Consider the following 25103-nt stretch of genomic DNA (forward strand, 5'->3'; position numbering starts at 1 on the left):
TGAGTGCCCCGTATTGCTGTTGGCTTTAAGGATTATGAAAGTTTCCTCATTTGTTTTCATTGTGGTGTCTTTTTTATTCAAATGAACCACTATTCAAACGCATGCGGAGTACTGAATACTCATTCATAAAGTTCATTCAGCTTCCATTCAGATTTGTGGCAACTCATTAACCACAAAAAATGGGAGGCAAAAGAGCAGAAGTCAAGTCGTAGATAATGTAAGGCGACTCCCCTATATACACACACATATCGCTGAACAATACGAGTACGGGTACGAGTAAGAGCAGTGTTGTACACGCGAGAGTTGTATCTTCATTCGCCGCACTCTGACTATGGTTTATTTTTTAGCAACTTCATTGTTGACACTATCCACAGACGCAGATCTGTCCTGTCATAATTGTTGCTCACTGGTTTTGGGAATTGCTCTGCTTTTGCTTTATACTTGTGTAGGTTATGCTCCTCTGCCAGTGTTGGTTAGGGCTTTAAGAGGGAACAAAAGCGAAATGAAAGAAAAGTGAAAGCTTGTACAGATCCATTCTTGTAGATTTTGAGTAAATCATCATCATAACTTCTAGAACTCGGTTCTTTTTTTTGTTTAAGTTTGAATAAAATAATATTCGTTTGTACAACTCAATTTGAAGCAAAGAAAATCGTTAGATTCTGATCATTTTCACCAAGATAAGGAACAGTCTTTGTTTTTTTGAGTCTAAGATCATTGGATACTTTCCCACCAGTGTTAGTAGACGCTTAAGAATTAAAGATCAGTGGCTGTTACTATTTTCAAATTTAAAGATATTAATACGCAATGGAAATACATTATAATGATCGATAGCTCGTTGTTTTTTTGTTTGAGTTGGTGTTTTTCTTTTAAATTAGGTGCCTCTCCCACTTCCCAACCAGTGTTGGCAAGTGGTTTGGGGATCAAAGAAATAATCTTGCTGTTATATCAAAGAAATTAATAGTGAATGGGTCTGTACATACATGTTCATTAATAATACACTTGATTGAATTTCATTTGTGATTATTTTGAGGTTAGGTTCTTATATTAACTCTAACCAGTGTTGGCAGACGTTTAGTGATGAAGGAATAAAGTATTTAATATGGAAGTAAAGCCAATAATCAAAGAAATTTAATTCCCTTTGCTATTCCCTTGATTCTTTTGTAATTTATTTATTTTGAGGTTAGATTCCGTTACTTCTACCAACCAGTGTTGGTTACTATCGGAAGAACGGAGCTTAATAAGTGAAATTTGAATTCAAATTAAAGTAAAAATGTTCCGCTATGCAGCTGCTTCCCCTCCACTTTGTCCCTGACATTTCCTTCCCCCCCAATCAATCGCTTCAATCAGCCACCGCTTCTGCTTCTTCTTCTTCTATTCATTATTATTTCTTTTCTTTCTTTTTTTTTGCGCCCCGGCAACAATTTAAACTAATTAAGTTGTAATAAAGCACTCAAGAAAATGCTTGAAGACGCAGAGAAGGAAAAAAAAAATATGATTAACCAGCCAAATGTTGTGCTTGTTCAATATCCGAGTACGAGTATATTTTTCTGTTGCTCTTGCGCTCTGTTTCCTACTGTTTTTTTTTCTTCATCTACAACCAAAAATTATACAAGCATCCAATCGAAATGTCGGCTACACTCTGCCCTTCGTCGATGATGCTGCTAATTTTTTCAGAGCGAACCCCACTGAAACGATGAGATGTATCCCATAACCCTCCGCCTGCTCCTCTCTCCCTCTCTCTCTATGGTTTTTTGAAGTTCACCAAATTCGTTTTTGGCTCTATTTTGGTCATAGCCTGGTCTATTAGTTCAGTGGCCCATTAATGTGCATATTGCCTGCTCTTTTCCATCTTTGTATATCCCCCTCTCTCTATGCCACATTTTTTGGTTGCTTTTTTTTTGATTGCGGTAATTGTGTTAATTTTTTGGGTAAATAAGTTTGTATTTTGATTGGGAAGAAAAGTCCAGAGAGAGGGGCGGCTGGGTGTCTATTGGGGTCACTGTTGCTGGGAAATTGCCTCTGAATTGGAATCGGCTTGAACGTATTTGTGCCAAATAGATAATGGCTGACATGAGCTATAGGAACTATGGACGAGGCACTATCGAATGAGATATTTCCTCAAGGGATCAAAGGACTTTTAGTGATAGAATCTCCTGTCAGGAAACCCTGCTACTATGTGAATCCCCTGAGCTCTATAGAAGGAGATCTCCACACTGTCACTTAAGGCCCAAACATACAGCAGATCTTAAAGATAAATCCTAATGGCCTGTACAAAAAAAGGTCTATAGGAAATTTGGCCTACATTTTAAGACATTTTTTGTTCTTAAAGTTCCAGAAATATACTGAAACGCGAATGGTTATCTTGGGATCTAATATAAATCAGTCGAAAATTACAACTTATTCTTTGAAATGATAGAGAAACAATAGTAATACTTCCCAACTGCTTCCATTGCTACGAGATTTATTCTCGCCGCGGTCCCGAGTATGCAAAAACAAAATACAGGCACTGTGTCGAAGCAAAGGTTGCTTTGGAAGTATACATTTTCATTCCTTGTTCCATTTTTAAAACACTTAACAAACGAAATTTAAGTTTCAAATGAAGTTTCGATGAAACATTATAGCCAAAGCTTCTTCCATCAAAGGTACACCTTTCGTTTGCTTTATAAATAAATCAACCAACGTACAAGCAACATCCCAAGCATCGGATTATATTTTGTAAGCGAAAAATCTCAACATGTGTGATTCGGACTCCAGTGATAGCTGCATATCATCCTTGATATCCTCAAGAACAACGCAATCCTCCTCCTCTGCGCGGCTGAGTGAATTCAAAGATGCACGAACAGATCTACTGGATGTATACCAGGCCATAAAACGGCACCTGGAGATAATGACGGCCTCGCTCAAGGACAATCCCCTCATTGAGGAAGGGATCATGGAGCAGCTACAGGGCTACCAAAAGAAAGTTCAGGCTATCGATAGCATGCTGATGCGAAAGCGCATGAAGGTGGCCTTCTTTGGGCGCACCTCGAGCGGGAAGAGCGCCGTGATCAATGCTATGCTTCATCAGCGGATCCTGCCCAGCGCCATGGGGCACACAACCAGCTGCTTCTGTGAGGTGCAGGCCACCGACGGGGAGGCAGTGGAGGAGCATGTCCGCATAGGGGCGGAGGAGCAGCATCTGGACCTCGATTGCCTGCGGGACCTGGCCAGCGCCCAGTCGCCTCGCTCCCTGCCGCCACGCACTTTGCTGCACGTGAACATGCCACGCAGTAGCTGTGTTTTGCTGGATCACGATGTGGTGCTCATGGACACGCCCGGGGTGGATGTGACGGCCCAAATGGACGACTGCATCGACCGGTACTGCCTCGATGCGGATGTCTTTGTGCTGGTCCTCAATGCCGAGTCCACGATGTCCCGCGTGGAGCGGCAGTTCTTCAAGGAGGTGGCCGAGAAGCTCTCGCGCCCCAATCTCTTCATCCTGAACAATCGCTGGGACATGGCCAGCAGCCAGGAGCCCGAGATGGAGCATTTAGTGCGGGAGCAGCACGAGGAGCGCTGCCTGAAGCTGCTGATTGAAGAGCTGGGGGTCTACGCGCCAAATGAGGTCACAGAGGCCAAGAGCCGGATCTACCACGTGTCGGCCCTGGAGATGCTGCAGCTCCGCATGGGAACGAAAAGGGAACTCAAGGACGCATCGCAGCAGCGCATCGAGGAGTTCCTGCGCTTCGAATCGGACTTTGCCGCATGTCTGGCCCAGGCCGCCGTCAAGACAAAGTTCGAGAAGCATCTCGTGAGTGCCAAGGAGCTGGTGGGGCAGCTCTCGGAGCAGATATTGGTGCCCCTGCAGAACAACCTCCGGCAGAAGGCCACGGCGGATAGCCTGCGGCGGAGCGACCTATGCAGCGCCCTCGAATCGCTCGCCATCTTGCATGAAGAGCGGAAGGTGGAGTTCTTTGCCAAAGTCCAGCGGATCTACAATGACACCTATATCCTGGGCCACCAGGTGATTGTCAAGATGATCGCCCAGCTGCCCGCAGAAGTGCACTCCTTCGCCCAGCCCTTCCACCCGCATCTACCACGTCAGCTGGACCACTACCAGCGCTCCCTGAGCTCCCACCTGGAGGAGATACTTACGGAGCAGGTGCTCGAGCGAATGGCCAGGCCGCTGCAATCAAGACTGGACCTAGTCGAGCGGCAAGTCATGGCCGAGACCACGCCCTGGGAGCCCCACTTCCGTTTCGACTGTCAAACGTTGATGGAGACCTTCCAGCCGGATCTGAGCTTCCACTTTACGTGGAGCCTGTGCCATATCTGGCGGTGCTTCAGGCAATTGGTGCCCATTCCCCTGGCGGAAGAGCCTCCCCGACTGCCGCAGCAGAACGGCAGGACGCATCCCACATTCGCCCTGCCAATCATCCATCGAAGCCAGTGGGAGGCGTTGGCATCTGCGGCATGCTCTCACGGAGCCGTTTCAGTCTTCGTTTTGGCTGGACTTGCGACTCGCTCTATCAACTGGCGCGTGATTCTCCTTGTGGGCACAGTCATGGGAGCCACCTACCTCAACGAGCTGCTTCGTTGGACTCCCGACGCCCAAGAGCGCAGCTACAAGGTCCAGTACTCGGAGTATCTGCAGCGGAAACTCCGTGCCGGCGTCACGCACATGAGCATGATTTTTGGGCAGCAGATCTGGGAGCATCTGATGGGGGCTGCGCGACACTTGAACGCTCAGGCGGAGCAGAACATTGAGGACCTGAAATCACAGATCAAGGAAACGTGCGATTGCATGGAATCGAACAACGAACTGCATCTCAAGTTGGTGGATCTCCAGTCCAAGGTGGGTCTGCTAGAGGATCGGCTGAATGAATTCCAGGAGCTCCATATGAGGTCCTGCTCCCCTGCTCAAGGGGAAAGGGTTTAGGACATTTTTTAGTTTTTGTTTTAGTATCATGTTTCAAATTTCAAGAAAAAGTTTTTATGTTGAATAAAGTTTGTGTTGGTTCTATGGGAAGATATGATTTATAGCGAATTCAATATGATATATTGTGCTTTTTAGAGCCTTTTTTTTATGGAAGAACTTGTTAATGACCATGATGCGAAGATTTGAATAGTTCTGTAAGATCTTTTAGTTAAAGACAGAAAACCACAGTGTTTCAATTATGAACGGACTTCTTTCCATATATTGACTTTGAAATAGCTGAAAGAACGTTCTCCAACCAGAAAACTAAAAATCCTTAGATTAAAGGCACAAAAAATATGATTTCTTAGGACCATAGAAGTCTTTTAATCTCAAAAATTCCTAAAAATTCCTCATATGCACCTCCAAAGACCTTGAAAACCTTTTGTAGTTCTTTGAAAAAACTTTAAAGCAATGCGATTTCGATATTCAAGCTTTCTTTGACCTTTTGTGGAAATCCATTTCGATGCAAATTTGCAAGCCGAATTTTTCTTTGTTTTTTGGGCTGTTGACTGCTGAAATTACTTGATTAGATTGTTTTCTCTGTCTCTGTCGCTTGATGGATTGTACGAGACACACACTCGCACTCACACCACACCACACTGGAAATAAGAACAAGAGAGAACCAGTTTTGCTTCTCTTTTTTTCTCCTTTTTTTGTGGGTGAAAAGCCAGAGTTGGAGTTGGAGTCGGAGCCGGGAGCTGTACAAAAAAGCCTCCATGTTGAAGCACACACAAATACAATTTTAAGCCCCGCCCCGCACACACACACACACACAGAAACGCAGAGGAATATGCACAAAAAGAGAGCCGCATTGCGCATGAACAAAGGCCGCAGCAGCAGCACCAGGGAGGAAGCTCATATAGTTGTCCCGCTCGCACAAACGCAGAGCCCGGCTTGAGCACGCCATTTCTCTTGCGGTGGTTGTGTGCGCGCGCTCTCTCTGCCTCTGCCGACGCTGGCCGCCATTGGCGCTGCCCGCTGTCGCTGCCTTTGGGCCCGGTTCGGGGTCTAGAATCGTATTTGAATTTTTATAAACTCTCAAGAAACGTTGGACGTTGGACGCCTGACGCGCGCGCAAACCGTAACCGAAAATCGAAAACCGTATCCCGTAGCCACCTCCGGACGTCGTGTGGGCGTGGACGTAAGCAAGGACTTTGACTCCCGTCTTCAAATCGAATTCAGGGACAAACCTGTCAGCATTGGCCAGGTGACATTCCCCCGAATTAAAAGCCCGTGTGCGCTCAAGTCAAGTGAGGCCTAAAAGTAATCATTTTAGAGCTGTTCTCTAAGCCAACTAAAAGCAAAAAAATAGGAAGAAAAACTGTGTCAAACATTAACAAATTACAATAAACTATTACGCTTCCGTGTGCGAAAAAAAAGTGAAAGTCTGCGGCAAAAATCAAGTTACCAAATCGTATATCGAAAAAAAAAAAAAAAAACCAGAGCTCTCGAGTGTTCGACCATTGTGTGATTCTAAAAACGCCAAAAACCTCTTTGGCCACACAATCAAAAGGCATTGCAAAATAACTTAAACCCATTTTCCAACACAACGCAACACAACACACATCCAAAAACACAATCGAAATTGTGTAAAGAAAAATAAAAGTTGGACAACAAAAAGTTAACGTCTGTCTGTCTGCAGCGGAAACAGCAGACAAATCGGTGGAGGAGGACTGTGTGTGCCTGTGGACTCTGTCTTTGGTGTCTCCAGTGGTGTGCCATTGTTGATTCTGCAACATTTTGGCTGTCAAAACGTTACATAATTGTCAAAGTTTGTTTGTTGGCCAAGAAAAATATCAACAACAATCAGCGATTTGTTGCAACAATTTGTGTTCAATCTTTTCACAAAAGACAACAACAATCAACAGTGTGGTGGCGCTTGTGTTTCTTGGATTATACACATCGTATGCGAATATTTCGCAGTTATCATCATCATCGACATCAGCATTGCAGCAGCACTACATCTGAGCCAAAGGTTCGTAATGATCCCACTGAACCTCATGTGGGGGTGGATAAAAAATGTATGAACTTTAAGCGAAAATATATGGGTTTACAGTTGAGAACCCACCAGAAATGGAGATCTTTACCTGTACTGTAAAGGATATCTATTTGTATAAGGATCGATCGTGGATTGTACTGAAGGGATGACTAGCTTGTTCAGTGATTTACTCGAAAAAGTGACACGTTTAATGTCATGTTTGGAATAGAAACTATTCCTCAGAATACTTGACTCTTGCATTCAATCGATTCCAATCACATAGTAGATGACTTGAATGATTTCAATCTATAATAACCAGTAATGATTGCGTTTTGATTTTGGCAACAGTCACACAACAACTGAGAAAACCACCCTTAGAGCGATTCTTAGTCACGCACACGACGTGTACTCTGTTATTGCATTCTCGCTAGACAACTTTTTGAGCCGTTTGCTTGCACGTGCCGAAGAATGCCTCTCGGAGCCTTGGAAGCATGCCTACCGCTCACAAGAGTGATTCCTAAGAATTCTTAAAAGATTTAATACATTCCGTAGATGATTCTTTAACACTGAAGCAATTAAATATTCGATCAGAGTCATGACTGAATCAATCAAACACTTTAATTGTAGCTTTGATTGGATGCAGATAATATCCGTTTGTAAATTGGCAAAATGTACAAAACTAGTTGGAAGACTTTTAAGCCATTTGAAACTCCTTATAGGGGTTTTTTTGGATAAAGAAAAATCTGAAAAATATTTACCTGCTGAGTCAAAGAAGAATGTTGTCTCTGGATCTTCTCTTTGTCTCAAAAGATCTTCTATACAACTGAAAAAACTCAGCTATATGGGGAATCCGTACAACACTACCTAAATTAATATCTATTTACATTTTAGTAAAATGTTACAAGTTGCAACTCTCGAAAACTGTACCTTCAGCCGCCTTCAGTACCTTCCCCAGAAATCAAGGAATGTTCCAAAGATTCCTCACTTATAGCAATGATCAACAATCTTAACAATCCTGGCTTCAACTAAAGCACACACTTTCTTAAGTGGCTGCTTAACCTTCTTCGATTAGGTCTATAATCTCTGCAAACACTAGCCCACTCCCACTCTCTCAATGTGTGTACATACCACCCCCTTGTATGGTATCGTATCGTAGAGTAAATATCAAGTAGCCGTCGGGTGTTTAGTGTTCAATCAACCCCATTAGCGGCTCCATTACGGGGAACTCCCTTCTTTCCGTCCTTCCCGTAAACATCCTGCAATGGTAGCCCAGCTACTCCTTTTTCCATCGTTCCTAACCAATTGAGCAAAACAGTTGCTGGGGGCCCCCATCAACGCCTCTTTTGACCAGGGCTCACACCTTGTGTCGCCTAATTGCTGGTGACAGACGGCGGACAGTGGACGGTGGACAGTTCCTGGCCGAGACAAAACAGAAACCACGAACCCAAATCGAATAATATTTTCGTTTGTGGTTAAAGCCACAATGCGAGCGAACCAAAACAGAAAAAAAAAACGAAACGAAATGAAATGAGAGACAAACAACCAAAAGACCAAAAACGATAAGCAAACAATTCCCAAACCAAAAAAAAGAAAAAAAAACTATTCGATTCCACGGACAACGGACAACCCACACGACGGACACCACACACAAAATTAACGGGCCACGAACTGTTACCAAAAAAATACGAGGCAGAACCCTCCTAAAATAACAGGCCAAGAGATCCCAAAAAAAAACATGGCCAGAACAGAACGTTGGCATAGACCCAAAATGGTTGTGGAATTGGAAATTGGAAGAGCGGGAGGGCAGGGAATAGGCTGTGTGCTGTGTGCTGGTGGTTTTGTAACCAATCGTAAGAATAACAAAATGTTTTTGGTAGAACCAAGAACCAGATCTTCTCCCACTCCGGACTCCGGGGCCCATCTGGAATGTTTATTCTAATTTTTGTTTGACCCAACTCAAGTGCCAAGCCAAAGGTCGTGAGGCGTCGTCGTCGTCGTCACAGCACTTGAGTCAGTCTCCCTCTCTATCTATCTATCTATCTTTATCTTTCTTTCGGCCAAGTTGCGCCCTCTTTTACCTTTACACTTTATCTAGATGTTTGCCCACGTCTGGCCCTGGGTCTCCCGCTTCTTGGAATTCCCAGAATTCCCGATGTTAAGTAGTCATTTTCTGATAGCATTCAATCGAAGAAACCCCTCAATTTCCTTCGAATTTTCCCAATGCAAATATTTGACTTTTATCAATATTTATGCAGGAAGACTATTGTCCCAAAGGGGTGGCTTTAATCAATGCTTAAGGCTAGCATTTGAAGATCTCTCCCAGCCTGTCGTAACCCATCATTAATTAAAGAGCAATCGTTGGGAGAGTGGGGGGACAGAGGAGGCCCCGTAGGGAAATCTCGTTCATTTATTGCAATATTTTTCAGCTGCTTCCGTCAGTTGGAGAGAGATCTTTCAGAGATCACGTTTATATGATTATGATTAATGATCATCGTGCACTCCACTCCAGTCTCGGACTTTAGTTACTGTCTATCTTTTGTGATCTTTCCGCTCCCACAGGAAAAATGCTACTGTTTCGGGCCCCAGGAGATTTTTTTGGGCCACTTTCTGTGGCAGGAAATTGATCGCTCTCTGGGGAAATGGAAAAGGTAGCTCCAGAGACAGGAGCAATCCTATTCAAATGATCAAAATATTTGTGTATATTTTCTTTGCTTTTGATTGGAAAACAATAATCATGTTGTGGGTCCAAGGGGAATGCCAGATCACGTATTACGATTATGGGAAATGATATTTGGAGAGATCTTTGGAATATGAAACAAAGAAAGATCTTTCTTGGGAAATGGGAAAGTTTGTCAAGAGAAAATCATAGAATTTATATTCTTACTGCTTTCTGAACCTCCTGGCTAACATTATTTTCATTATCCTTTCTTCACTCTAGGTGAATACATTCGCTTGCCCCTGGATGAGCTGTTGAACGACGTGCTCAAGCTCTCTGAATTCCCCCTCGAAGACGAGGTAAGTCTTTTCTACCCTTGGAATAGCCTTGGAACATCATTTAATCCATCGACATCTTGTAGTTAACCAACGATCCGGCTGCTTCGACATCGCAGGCTGCTGCCGCTTTGAACGAGAATCAATCGCAAAGGATCACCTCCGAGACGGGTGAGGATCTGCTGACTGCCGAAGGAGTTGCTGTCCAGCAGCGAAAGATCAATACAGACGGCAGGAGCACCCGCACCAACAGCGGCCAGAGCGACTTCAACGATTCAAGCGACAATTTCCCCCTGTGCGACTTTGACGATCTGCAGAGCTCCGTGGGCTCGCCCCTCTTTGACTTAGATGACGACGCCAAGAAGGAGCTAGACGAGATGTTGCAATCCAAGGCACCGCCCTATCCCCATCCCAATGCCCATGACCATCCCCACGCCCACGGCCACCCCTACGCGCATCCGCACAGCCACCACCATGCCGCTGCAGCCGCCGCGCATCACCACCACGCCCATGCCCACCATGCCGCAGCCGCAGCTGCCGCCCACCAGCGGGCCGTGCAGCAGGCCAACGCCAACTATGGCGGCGTGGGCAGTGCCCCGGGCAGCGCCTTCCAGCGCCAGCCATCAGCTGCCGGTGGATTCCATCATGGCCATCATCAGGTAGGCATCAGAACATATCACATCAGATCAGGAATGCATTGATCTTAATCCCCTGGTCGCCCTACCGAGAGGGGGGGCCCGGGGGACTCTACTCTACAGACAGCTGTATATTTATTTATAATTTGATGCGGATGCTCTTCGATTCAAGTGCTGCCATCCGTTGATCGCTCTGAATGTGTATGTACACGGGTCTATATATATTCTGTAGAGGTGTTTGTGGATGTCAGAGGCGTGAAAGAGGATTTTTTCAGTGGGTAAGAAGGTTTCAAGCCTTTGGTTTTACCTTTTTCCATTGGGTCCAGGTCTTCTCGATCACGTTTGAAAGCGAGAGGTCGCTGGAAATAAAACAGCTGACTTTCTGTAGAATCTTTCTTCCCCAAATCGATTTATATCGTTTTCAAGACGCGTTGGAGTTCAAAACTTGTGCCCATCCAATCAGCTGCTTTTGACGTGTCATTTCATTGAAGTATCGATACATTTCTGGTATTTTATTTCGAATAATACCATAATCATTCACATGCTATAATGTGCGTCTTATTTTAATATCTGTACAATTATCGAATAATTTTATCGAATTATCGATGACATCTTAGAACATTTTTAAAGAATACTGAAATCAAGCGTCACACGTCAATACTTTTACCATCATTTCTAAATACTCGGACATATTTTGTTGAATAGGGGTCCTACGCCTCAGTTTCCTGCATATGCATACACACACACACGTGTGTAATCATTCAAGGATGATTTGCACATGGCTTTCGTTATTCTTATTCTTCTTGTGCTTCTCCCTCTTCTCGTTCTTCTTGTGCTTCACCTCTGCTTTTGTCGAGTGTCTCTTCTTCCTTTTCCCCTCTCTCTCTCCCTTTGAATGCTTCACGTGGTCCCCTCTCCACCCCACCCGACAGAGACCCTTCCTTCTTGCAGTGTTCTGTTGGAGCACTTGATCTTGGGTCTCCACTGCTTGCTTTTGCTCTCTTGAGGCAAGCTGGAGGAGCTGTTGCTCTTGCTGTTGTTTGTACAAAAGCTTCAAATCTGGTTGTACATGTGCTCCCCTCCCTGTCCTCTCTCTCCCCACTCGCTCTGTTAACCGCTTTTATTCCGTTGCCAGCCAAGTTCGTCAATCAAGCCACAATCTTGGCTCCGCTCCTCTTCTTCTTTCCCTCGAACTCTTGTCTGCCTCTGACGGTTTTTTTTTACCCCTCGTGCTTTTGTTGTAACTGCTCATCAAAAATGTACAACAACCGGCCACGAAAATTATGATTGTGAGGCGAATGCGAGCAACGTAAAAATAATATATACCTACGGATATACATACGTACATGTGTATAGGTTTATATATAGGTTTGGTTTTGCTTGGAGTCTGTCTCCCATCTTGGTTATTTTTTAGGCATTTGCTTTGCAGACTCTTCTCTTCAGTTTTGTATGAGGTTTCCCAAAGATTTTTCTCGACTTGTTTGTGTTGTTCTCGACTCTACACTCTTTCTTCCTTACCTCTCTCTCGCTCTGGAGCTATTTTCGGATGTCTTATAGTTATTCTTTTTAAGAGAACTTTGCCTCTGCAGATCACAAAACTTTTGGTTAGAAAAAGGATCTCTTAGTGATCCTCGAACTACAAGGTTGTACAAACTTTTGTGAATATTTTCCTGACGCTTCGAACCCTGCTCTCCTAAGCCACCACAAATCTGAGCTCAAAACAAGTGCGCAACAACAACAACTGCAAACAGTAGCAGCTTGAATGAAATTCTCTATCTCTTTCCCTCTGTTAGTGGTTGACAAAAGCGACACGACACACACCACAACAATGGCCGCAAGAACGCAGTGTGCGAGAGCGAGTGAGGCGTCGAAGCAGTCACGAAGTCAGCGACAAATTACCGTAAAGTCTCTTCTTCTCTCTTCTGCCGGTAGCAGCTCTGTGGTGCGTTGCGGTCGGCAGAGGAGGAGGATTAACCCTAGACACCGCACTGGGAGATTCCCGTTCCGTTCCATTCCGTTTGATGTGGTGCGTCGCAGTTTTTGTGAATGCACAGCAGGTTGTCTCCGCTGTCTCTTTGCGGCAAAGCCATTTAATGAGCAAGATGATCTGTTGATCTGATGGCAGGCTCTTCGCAGGAAGTGCGTTGGCTAAATCCTCTCTCTCTCTCGTGTCTCTCCTGTCTCTGGGGGGACTAACTGTTAAACAGAATGTGTCATTAGCATAGGGTTTTGTTTTTTCTCTAGCTCACTGATTCCCTTTGATCCTAGCGTCCGTCGTGAATGATCAATGATCCATCAGGTGGATCGAGGGATTGCTCGTCGTGGATCATTATGTAATGTGTGTGCTGCCAGCTTCCTGACAGTATTCAATTTTGCCACAGCTACCGCGCTCTGTCTTTGTGTCTATCTTTGTTCCTTGGTGTGTCTCTCTTTCTCTCTGCCTCCCACTTGGTTGTTAATTGCAATCACGGGTTAAGCTCCTCTCTGGGAAGAGGGAGAGGGTGTACCGGCGGCGCCTGCGTTCATTACCGGACACTTTTGTTGCTGTTGATTTTGTGTACTCTTTTCTATCAGAAGGTATTATGATTTTGATACAATATTTGCAACGAAGAGAGGGAAGCGTTTTCCACTTGATCAAGCAATAGTTTCTCCAGCTCTCTAGCTTTAAAAGAAACCTGTTCCTGTTTTTCATGCAGTGTCTAAGTCGGAATTCACTAATATCAGATCGCTGTATCGTATAAAACCATGAAAACGATCGTTCGGAATACAAGTCTGTGCGAAAAACATCCTTGATTTTCAAGACATGCCAACCAAGCATCAGATATTGCTTTTGAATATGTTTTTACATAACTCAAACCCATTCGATCAAAGTATCAAAGTTTATCCCTGATATGTAAAAAAAAACAAAGGTGAAAAAATCATGTGTCATATCTAAGCTAAATGTTAGACAAATCGGAAGACTTTATGAACATTACTTCTTAAGATATAACAGTCGAAATCAACCAAACTATGGTTTCAAGAATTACTTCATAGTTCTGCTCAATTTCATCAACATCCGAAGACCATATAAACATCAGCTCTTAAGATATGACAACAAGCTACAATTTCGAGTATTAGTTCATTATTCAAAAGATCTAGATGGCCATATCTGATAGCTACCATCAAAGAAATGTGTCATTAAGAAGGGTATCTAAGGCTCCTGCCCCCAAAGCTGGCTTTCTTTTCTTTTTTGCTTTTGCTTTGTGCTTTTTTTGCACTTTGTGTCTCTTTCGTTTTTTGTGTCGCATGCAATGTGCCACTTGACTTTTCCTCATGGGTCTGTGGCAGGGGGCCGTCCGGCAAAGTGTTTATTGAATTCGGTGGCACTTTGCCGTCTCAACGCTGCAGAACCCCCCGCCCGCCCTGATTGCATCTGTGGAGCGGAGACCAGCAGTAGCCCCTGCAATTAAATCTCCATTTAGCGCCGCGCGCGAATTACAGAAAGAAGCACAAAAAATTCAGCTCTTAATGTCTGTCCCTTGCCACTGCCACCGTGTCACACCCTTCTCCCCCTCCTAATCGCCTTGCACGGCTTTAATTATGTGAATTTTAAATATTTGCAAAAAACTTAACGCTGAAATCAGCGCAGCACCAGCAAAAAAGTTTTATTAATTATTTTACAGCATCTCTGTTGTTTTTCTTCATACTTTTGCCTCTTTTTTTTGTTAAATTTTTTAATTCAATTTATGTAAACACGGTGGAGAGGGCTCAGAGATGTGATGGGATTCCGCTTTGTGCACACACATAAATCAAGTTAATGACAAAAAATATTGTATCAAGTGTACATGAGAGGGGTGTAGATAGAGGTGATTTAGGAGGGGTAGAAGTTTGAGGGGTTAGACATTGATGGAAGGCGGCATACTAGCACTTTGTTAAACACAAACTAAGCCACAAGACAATCTATAACGCCAGCTAGCTGATGTCTTTGGAGATCTGTGATTCCCCCGCGATGCCATTGATGGATGACAGATTTCTGGGAAAAGCTTGAACATACCTACAATACATCAAATTTATTGTTTTATAGTAGACAACGTTTTGCAAATTATTCCTCATTAAATGCATTTAAAGCTCATTTTGGATACAAGTCAATTTTGGCTCGAAGATCTCCGTGATTTCTAATGCAATTTCAGTTAATGATTCCCACAATATTCTCATTATTCTATATGAATCATCTACCAGCTCAGCTACAATGTATATTTCAAGCGTTTTCAAGTGCCAGACTTCATTAAGAAATACGGAGAGTAGCTGTTGGGGGGTTTACTTTTGATTGATTCAGTTTTACATATGAAGAAAGGGGAGAAATATTGAAGAATTGCATAGCCATGATGTCCATTGGAAAGTATCAGGAATAACTCCTGCTTAAACCAGTCTTAAAACGTTGAACAGTTTAGTAAATATCTGCCTTCTTAGCAAGGGGCAAAGACTGGAGATATGACTCTTAAGTGATTTCAAACGTGGCTCAAAAACGTGAATTGAGGCTTGAGAATTCAGATCAAACTTGTGTGCTGGTTAGTAGGTGCAGATGTATTCGGGGTATAATCATACTCAATGGGGAATCCTCTTCAAAAAAAAAACCAATCTCGCAATAACGGTCGAAAGATCTATCGATCCTTCGAGTGATTCACATGCATATTCCTTCAAGTTTTGGTCTTAGTTCCAAACTTAATGATTCTTATCTCTAGTTGCATTTTCCCCCTATATCATTTTTGTCTCGCTTGATGTTGACTTTAAGATTCTAGATACACAACAGAAAGGCATCAGATCGCTACACATATGGAGGAGAATACACTGGGAGATTGGTAGCCGATCGGCTACCGTATCTAAGTTGGGAGTTGGATTTTGTGTTTGCGTGTGAGAAGCGTTACAAACAATGGGCTTGGGCTTGGGTTGTGGCTGTGGCCACAACTAACACCAGAAGTTAATGACAAGACAGTGACAATTCAAATTACACACGAGAGCGCACACACAGATACGGCAACCACTCGGCTACAAAGATACATGCAAAGATACACACTCACACCGATGGATACAAATAGTTGACTACTGGCTGGAAGTGAACGCCCAATGCTCGTCTCCGACTCCTACCTGAAGTGCGGCGGAGCACATACCTGTTTGCAGTGCAGGAGCGTGTTGAAGCATTCATTAGATACACACACGCACAAACACAGATGCAGAGGCAGGTTGTTTGTTCAGCCTCTCGCTCATACAACGAGATGTGCATCCATCCAAGCAACAATCCATCCATCCATCCATCGGTGTGTACGACGATGCCTGGGCTACTGTCAGTCAATGCTTGGCCTCAACGCGCACAGGATCGATCCACCATCAACAAAAAAAAAAACCTCTCTTTTGTCGGAATTTCATTTCGTTTCGATCGGCAACGTTTCGGCGCTTTTTCTTTGACACCTACTCGCTGTATCCGACGATCTGTATCTCTGCAATGTCAATGTCAAAGTGCATCAGCATCAACGTCAGGCCCATGTACGAGTATCTCTGAAAGATCTTAATTGCGGTCGGTCCCAGCATTTAGCATTAACAAATTGGAGGCGAAGGATCACAAAGAAGGAATCGGAATACCAAGCGATCGTGTTGTGTGTGTGCCTGTGTGTGTGTGAAGTGAGTAAAGTGCTTTAATGATAAGTGGGGGAGCATACACCCACGCATGCGCAGACTCCTGGAAGTATGCAAAGATCTCTGAGGGCTCCGGGCTCTGCGTCTGTCCGCCTCTGGAATTAGTTAAACAAATAAATAAAACCCTGCAATAATTAACAATAACAAAAGGCGGCCTAATGAAGTCGTAGTTGTTGTTGTTGCTGGAGATCAGATCGTCGTCTCACGATCTCGCTGTGGCATGGCCTGTCGATCACCAAAGATATTTACAGGAAAAATAATAATAAAATAAAAGACAGGCCCAGACGCAGAGAGACCGGTGCCAGAGGCTGGTGGGGGGCTCTGGAACCCCAGAGCCAGAGCCAGAGCACTTGTCAATTTCAAAGATACGAAACTTTATTTCAATTTCATGTTGATCGATCTCTTGTGGGCCCCCACCAGCAACCAAATCGCCGGATTGATACATTGTGCACGTTTTTTGGCTTACCAAATCGCTGCTACCCCTCTCACTCCCCCCTTCCCCCCACATTCATCAGCGGACAGGCGGGGTCTGGGAATCTCGGAGATATTGTTACTTGTAGCGCAATTCGAAATTTGTTTATTGTTGTGGACGAGAGTCTCGGATTTCTAGAGAATTTCGTGGCGCATTGGGATGATGATTGATCGCTTATTGATACATATTCCATAATGCCAGCGCATGGAACCCTTCTCACCTTGTTAATACATCAACACAGCCCAGCAGCCGCTATGCGAGTACTCCTCGCTGCTGAAGGATCAAACGTATTAATCACTGTCCCCCACTCTGTGGCACTCTTCTCTCTCTTGCAGAGCCGCATGCCGCGCCTGAACCACAGCGTGTCGATGGAGCGTCTTCAGGACTTTGCCACTTACTTCAGTCCCATACCCAGCATGGTGGGCGGGGTCTCGGACATGCCGCCCTACCCCCATCATCCGCACTATCCCGGTTACTCGTACCAGAGCAGTCCTTCGAACGGCGCCGCCGGCGGTGGTCCCATCCCTCCAGTGCCCGGACAGCACGGCCAGTACGGATCCCCGGCCACTGCGGCGCTGCAGCCCCCACCACCACCGCCGCCACCACACCATGCGGCCATGTTGCACCACCCGAATGCGGCGCTGGGTGACCTCTGCTCCGCCACCGCCGCCAGCGGACAGCCCCACTACGGGCACAATCTCGGATCGGCCGTCACCTCCAGCATGCACCTGACCAACTCCAGCCACGAGGCGGAGGGAGCCGCTGCCGCAGCGGCCGCCGCCGGTAATGCCTACAAGATGGAGCACGACCTGATGTACTACGCGGTAAGTGGTGATCGATCTTTGTTAGTGAAACGAATTTTAATCGATTATCTTGTGTCGTTTCAACAGAACACTTCCTCGGACATGAATCAAACGGATGGCTTCATGAACTCGATTTTCACCGATGAGGATCTGCAAATGATGGACATGAATGAGAGTAAGTACAGCCATCAAGCATAGGTTCACTCTTAGCAGGGTTTACCGATCTCATGTACTGAAAATTAACAAATTAACTGCTTGCAATGTCACATGGTCGCTCCCTTTTTGGTAAAAACTTCCATTTCTAGTTTCCCTAAAAGCGTTTTCCCCTTTATTATTTCAAAGTTGAAAGCTTTTAAGTCAACACACACACACGTTTTCAACGAGAGAGCTTTGACTCGCTCAGATCACATAAAGCTCACTCAAAGCAAGCACTGAGAACAGAACAATAGGAACAGATAAAACCTCCCTCTCTCTCACACAACTCGCCACACAACACACAACGATTTTTTTTGCCGTAGCCGAGTTCTTGTGTGATAAGCACATCGTACAATTAGAATTTTGCTCTCTCGATCGCTCTCAGGTTTCGCGTTTACTTTGGATGACAAATAATTCGTCGTTTTGCGGACACACAGCACACTCAGACACACAGATAAATACATTCATTCGCATACACACCCAACGGGCGCGAAAGAGTCGGAGCAAAGCAAAGTGACAAGAACAGAGCAGGGCAGAGCAAAGCAAAGCGCCGCAGAGCAGCAGCAGCAGAGCAGAATCGCCACCGAGCGCCGAAGTCAAATCATTCGAAAACGAACAATCACGAACAAAAGTAAAGTAAATATTAGAGCCGAAAACGAGAAATGAAACAAATAAAATTATAGTATAAATCAAACAACAAAAATATAGCAAAAACCTATTACGTAGAGACAACGTGCTGCGGATCGACACTAAATATAATTAACGTAATTGATTTAATAAGTGATTTAATGACGCATTTGGCACAAATTTAAGATAACTATTCCACACGAACGTGTTCGCGCTCTCTCTCTCTCTGCTGCTCCCCTTTGTGTGTGCTTGTGTGTATGCACAACGAATTTAGAACGGTTGATGACGCGCGTGAGTAACGCATCCGAAAAAAAGACACTCTTGATCGCTCTCGTCGCGTAGACCAAAAACGGGATCGTGCTAAAAATCCAACAGGTGAGAGTGAGAGCATGCTCCAGGGTGGATGCTGTACTGTGCTATGTGGGTGTGGGTGTATAGGAGGGTGGTTATTTATAAAAGAGCAAAAGCAACAAAAAGCTCAAAAGCCCATTTGAAATATTGACCGCGTAACAATTTTTTCATTAGTCATGCCGCACGGCGATCTTTCTGGTGCTGCTGCTGCGGCGGCGTCGCTGCCGCCGCGCTGCTACTGCTGATATCAGCAGTAAGAACGTTCTGTCCATCTCTCTCTCTCTCTCTCTGCCGACTTTGACGTCGACGCTGCCTAATGCCCGCTCAGCAAGTTTTTTTCTGCTGCGCTCGCTGCCTCTATCGCTGCCGCCCGCCTGTTTGCTGTTTACTATTTTTAAACTGCTGAGTCATCGTTTTCGAAACAAAAAATAAAACGTTAAGAAAAAAGCTTCAAGAGAGGATATCAGTGGAGAGAGAGAGCGAGAGAGGGAGCGGCTAGGCATAGTTGCCAATATCTCCGACTAGGAATGCCGAAACGTTAGTGGGTTACGTGTTTGCGTAGGCATTTCTCGGCATTCTTATTCCGAATACCCCTTGCGATTAAAGGGAATATAGATTTGGTGCAGAAAATGCATATGTATATCTTTGCTTAGTATTTATATCAGAAGGTTCCTTCAAAACCTGTCCCTGTCTGTAGACAGAAAACTAGCCTAAACATCAGATATGAAACAGTAGTAACGATAGATCGGAATGGGTATCAAAGCTTCGACCCCCGTACCTAGTTATCTCTCTTTTGTTTTGTTTTTGGGCGAATTTTGCCGTTTTTTTGCGCTCATAATGAAACGTGTCGGCTCTGCCGTTGGCTTTAGCGGTTATCTTTATGATTTCCGTTATGTTTATCGGTCTCGTCGATCTCTTACGTTGCATACGTTATACGCAACACCGCTACCGACAGCCACAGCTGTCCCGCTCTCGCGTGCATATGTACAGTTGTACACATGCACATATGTATGTATGATGTACGAGGTGTATCTGTATTTATAGCTATCACATTTTGTCAAGTCATCAATGTTTATGGGTTTTGACCTTGCTGATGGGGCAGTAATACTGAATACTATAAGCCAGCAGCCCCTCCTAATCAGCTTATGAATTGATTTTACTAATTAAGTGCAAATGGTGGAACATATACATAAATTTAGGAGTGGGGGAGATTGCAACCTCTATACAGAGGTACATAGTAGGTACATTTCTCCTCTGGAAGAACCCCCCAGACATGGCTCACGATAAGATTAAGTGGATCTGACGCTGAAGAACCATTCTTTTTGCCTGTTTCGCAATATGAAAAGTGCGCAGAGCGAAAAAGCGAGAGAGAGAACCACGAGCATGTTATATATATGTACCTTCCTTATCGCCCGATAAGATAAGTCGTCGAGTGAAATATGGAAAATGACTGCACACTTTTGGCACTGACTGGGGCTCATATTGCGCCACGAATCGCGTTGTCCGTGGGATGGTCGTAGTGGTCGTTAAATTCTGCTGAATCATGATGCAATTATACAAGGTGGTCTCGTCGGGAGCCGAAGTTCGTTCGTGTTGTCCCTTATCGTCAGTGCATGCTTGCTTGTTGATGATGAAGGTTGTTCACGGACGAATTTTTTGATATATTCTTAACCCTTATGTCCCGACAACAACAAAATTATAAAAAGCATATAAAAAAATTACCACAGAATTAGAAGTAATCTTTATATATTATGTAAAAGAACATTTTAATATAACAAAAAATGTTGAAGAAAAATTATTAATGGCTGCATAAAATTTAAATATTAATCAGTAAAATCATTTTATTTTAAAATTTTAAAACCCACGGGCCTGTTAAGGGTTAATCAACATCAACATATACCGTCTCACTCACACTCACTGTACTATGTGCCCTTCACTCGCACTTATTGCTAGCATACGTTAAGGGACTAACTTTTGCCGACGAGACCACCTTGTATAATTGCATCATGTGCTGAATAATCGAAGAAAGTGTAGATTTTTCTGCCCGAGAAAGAACTGGTTCGGTTCAGATTGCATAATCGAATACAGTTTTTAACAAGTCATTGGGAACTAGTTCAAAGCCGAACGGGTTGCCTGGTGGTGCACTCTGAAATAGTTTTAAAACGGAAATCTAGCTTATCCATTACTTACGATGAACCAATCACCAAATAGAAATCAACTAACGGCTTACGCGATTGTTGTCCTTACAGGCTTCTGTCGCATGGTGGACAACAGCACCAGCAACAACTCCTCGGTCCTGGGCCTGCCCGGCAGCGGACATGTCAGCCACGCGGCCGGCTCCGCACAGCTGGTTCCTGGGAATCACGGCACTGCTAATGGCGGATCATCCGTTGGCGGCGGTGGTGCATCTATGAGCGGTGGAGCTTCGTCGGTTGGCGCTGCGGGTGGCATGACCGCCGATATCCTGGCCAGCGGCGGAGGTGCAGCACAGGGCGGAACAGATCGATTGGACGCCAGCAGTGACAGTGCCGTCAGCTCGATGGGCTCCGAGCGGGTGCCGTCCCTCTCCGATGGGGAGTGGGGCGAGGGCAGCGACTCGGCCCAAGATTACCACCAGGGCAAGTACGGCGGCCCCTACGACTTTAGTTACAACCACTCGCGCATCAGCACGGCCACCCGCCAGCCGCCGGTGGCCCAGAAGAAGCACCAGCTCTACGGCAAGCGCGATCCCCATAAGCAGGTGCCCAGCGCCCTGCCGCCCACAGTGCCTCCGGCCACGGCCCACGCGCAGGCGCAGGCACAGAGCATCAAATACGAGTACGATGCCGGATACGCGGGCATGGCCAGCGGAGGAGTCGCCGGACTGCAGCACAGCAGCGTCAGCGAGCCGGGCGCCATGGGGCCTGCCCTCTCCAAGGAGTACCATCAGCAAGCCTACGGCATGGGCGCTAGCAGCAACTTTCCCGGCGACTACGGGGTTCGTCCGCCGCCTCGCACCTCCGAGGACCTGGTGCAGCTGAATCACACGTACTCGCTGCCCCAGGGCAGTGGCTCGCTCCCCAGACCCCAGGCGCGCGACAAGAAGCCTCTGGTGGCCACCAAGAACGCATCGAAGGCGGCTGCCGGCAGCTCTGCCGCCGCCACCGCGGAGGACGAACATCTGACGCGCGACGAGAAGCGCGCCCGCTCCCTGAACATACCCATCTCGGTGCAGGACATCATCAACCTACCGATGGACGAGTTCAACGAGCGCCTGTCCAAGTACGACTTGAGCGAGAACCAGCTGTCCCTCATCCGGGACATTCGTCGCCGTGGCAAGAACAAGGTGGCCGCCCAGAACTGCCGCAAGCGCAAGCTGGATCAGATCCTGTCCCTGGAGGATGAGGTGAATGCGGTCGTCAAGCGCAAGACGGAGCTCAGCCAGGCCCGCGCCCACCTGGAGTCCGAGCGCAAGCGCATCTCCAATAAGTTTGCAATGCTCCATCGCCACGTGTTCCAGGTAAGTCTTTCCCCTCTCTCGATTACCCGGAAACCGATAGCTAATGTCCTTTTGTTTTTATTTGCAGTACCTGCGCGATCCTGACGGCAATCCCTGCTCGCCGACCGACTACAGTCTGCAGCAGGCGGCCAATGGTTCGGTGTATTTGCTGCCACGCGACAAGTCCGAGGGCAACAGCACGGCCACGAACGCCTCGAACGCAGTGTCCAGCGCTGGAACGAGTAACCTGAACGGGCATGGTCCGGTGGCGCCTCCCATGCACGGAGGCCACCACAGCCAGCACCATCAGCCGCAGCATGTGGACACCGCAATGTCCCAGCACGTGGCCAGGATGCCGCCGCATCTGCAGCAACAGCAGCAGCAGTCGTCGCAGCATCACCATCAGCAGCAGCCAGGAGGAGGAGGCGGATCGCAACAGCAACAGCACCACAAGGAATGAAAATACCTGTTGCGAATTGCCGCAACAACGAGTTGGTTCACAAACCTTCAGCGCGAGCAGCAGCAACAGCAGCAGGAGCACCGTTACGAGCAGCCTCAGCGGCAGCAGCAGCAGTACGACTACTGCTACGACTTTTTCAACAACAGTTACCTGTATTACTGATGATTACTGATAGCTGATTACTGACTATTGATTACTGATTGATTTGATCACTGATCCGTGTTTGGCTGAGCTGTGGCTGTGGCTGTGGCGGCCTGGTGGTGCGCACTCCCTGCTGCAACTGCAACGTGTTGCTGGCAACATTCGTTGCTACCGCTGCACAGCCTCCCCCTTGCATGGCACCTCCTTCATCGCATACCGCATACAGCACTCCCCCCCCTACACATTTATGCTTTACTCTTTTAGTCAGCATTATTGTTATTTATTTTTTAATTAATTAATTAATTAATTAATGGAACTCAGAAGCAGAGTCTCCTCTTGGTGTCTCTACTTGAATGGAGTCCATTTCCAATTCGTATAAACCATAAAACTACAAAAACAACCACTACTTGTGATAAACCAAATCATTTCTGCCACTAAATGGAGAGAATGTCCAAGCCTCTTCTGCCTGAAATGTATTTGTAAATCACACGATCAGACATCGTCCACCATCCCATGCCCATCATCCAACCGCATCTATACACAAAGTTATCAACGCGTCGTCCAACAATATTTGATGGTGAAACCGTTTACACATTTCAATAATAATATATTGTAAAATATGAAAGAGAAAAAAATGAGAGATGGAAGGAAGATTGTATAAATTAGTTGATAGGAAACGGCAGCAGCAGCATGCAACAAACACGAAAATGATTGTAAAGGTTGATAACATATTGATGGACTATGCCCGTAAGACACTTAGACGTAAGCCTAGTGGTACGCTTTAGTCTAGTGAGAGGTCTACACAAACACACACACACACACACACTTTAAATCGTACTAAATTCGTAAGGCATTTATCCAGCCCATAACAAACACAGCAAACATAACACAAATTAGCATAGACCGTAGCATCTGTAAATATATAGATTAAACTTAGTTAAACTATTAACTAAGCAAACCTCTACAAAACAAAAAACAACAAAAAAAAACCATCAAAGAAACTAAACTAGAAAAAACAATGTAAAAAGAGTGCAAAAACGTACTACAAAAAAGGAAATAAACACACATTAATGCTCTTGCCAGGACGGTCCTGGAACAGCAACTGCTGGCACTGTGCAACTGTCCTGGCACTGAGCGCTCCCTAGTTGATAAGCAATTAAGAGATATTAATATTTAATATTCTTAAATGTCCTACTGCATAAAGAGTTTAACTTTAAACTAGCGATAAACACAACACACACATAAACATAAAAACACGAGTACGAGTACGATAACAAACCTAAACACACAGATCCGCAACACGAAAAACGAAACAAAAAACAAGAACATCTAGGCATATATGTATTTTAAATTGTTGTAATGAATTTCGCACACATTGAGTGTTGATTGGAGATTGGCAAAACAAAACAAAACAAAAACATCAAAAAACATATTCCCAAAGGGGAAAAAAAACGTATAAAAAAAAAGTCAATAAAAATGCGCAGCTTCTCAAGTAATAAACCCCACAAAATGCGAAATTATTTGTTGTAAATTGAAATTAAACTAATTAACTTAAATACTATTGTACTACTACCTAAAACAAATACATACGTAAAACAATACAGAAACAAAAAAGGAATCATTTCAAATATTCTATAAACATCAAAATTGGAGCAAAAGTGTCCTCAGATAACCAGTTTACAAGTCAAGGGTATCTGAGCATGCTTTTGCCACTCCTATATACATATGTTGCTATATATAATGTATGTGAATGTATCATATGAGAAATTTGTATGCTTTAAAAACGATCAACACTTTCCCTCAGCTAAACAAAGAGAACAGAACGTCAAAATTAAAGAAAGAAACTACAAAAAAATACATCAAATTAATTGAGTTTTTAATGGTATATGGTATATGTCTAGTCCAGTAAAACCTAGTGGCATTTTCTTTATCGTTATTGGATTCTTGGTTTGGCATATTTGAAATTTTCAATGTGGACTGTACGAGTACTACGTTAAGTTAGGATCCCACAGATACAGCTCGACTGTTTGGGCTTCGTTCATATCATTCCATTCTTCCATAAAATTCTTAGATCGGACTGATGCCAGCTGTCGATAGACACATTCTACTTGAGCTATTTTTGATTAATAAGCATTGATTTTCCAGTAAATTTTCGCATAATTTATCAAACTTTCCTGCGCCATCCATTGGGTATTTTCACAATTTTGACCAAGCTATAGGTATAGTGGATCATATTTGACAAAGGAGAGCTTGAATGAACTTCAATGAAAGATGATTTGTGTGCAAATTGATTCGCATTCCTAAAAAGATATCCATTTTATGACGATATTCGCATAACATCATTA

The 25103-nt window shown here is 44.8% G+C and overlaps 1 protein-coding gene across 4 annotated transcripts in view; it reads left to right on the plus strand.

Moving 5' to 3' along the window:
* Window positions 1–24615, plus strand: part of LOC108155942 (segmentation protein cap'n'collar) — a 51364-nt gene extending 26749 nt beyond the window's left edge. For 3 of the 4 annotated variants that reach the window (XM_017287102.2, XM_017287101.2, XM_017287103.2), the window contains 6 exons: window positions 9874–9950; window positions 10013–10585; window positions 17039–17527; window positions 17594–17681; window positions 20929–22178; window positions 22246–24615. In XM_017287102.2, the coding sequence (XP_017142591.1) occupies window positions 9874–9950; window positions 10013–10585; window positions 17039–17527; window positions 17594–17681; window positions 20929–22178; window positions 22246–22617 (2849 nt within the window). In that variant the 3' untranslated portion in view covers window positions 22618–24615. Of the gene's footprint in view, window positions 1–9873; window positions 9951–10012; window positions 10586–17038; window positions 17528–17593; window positions 17682–18298; window positions 18704–20928; window positions 22179–22245 lie in introns of those variants that run through there. The other variant, XM_017287105.2, reaches the window with a different exon arrangement.
* Window positions 24616–25103: the final 488 nt, after the last annotated feature.

The sequence above is a fragment of the Drosophila miranda genome, chromosome 2 (assembly GCF_003369915.1).
Source record: "Drosophila miranda strain MSH22 chromosome 2, D.miranda_PacBio2.1, whole genome shotgun sequence".
Classification (NCBI taxonomy): Eukaryota; Metazoa; Arthropoda; class Insecta; order Diptera; family Drosophilidae; genus Drosophila; species Drosophila miranda.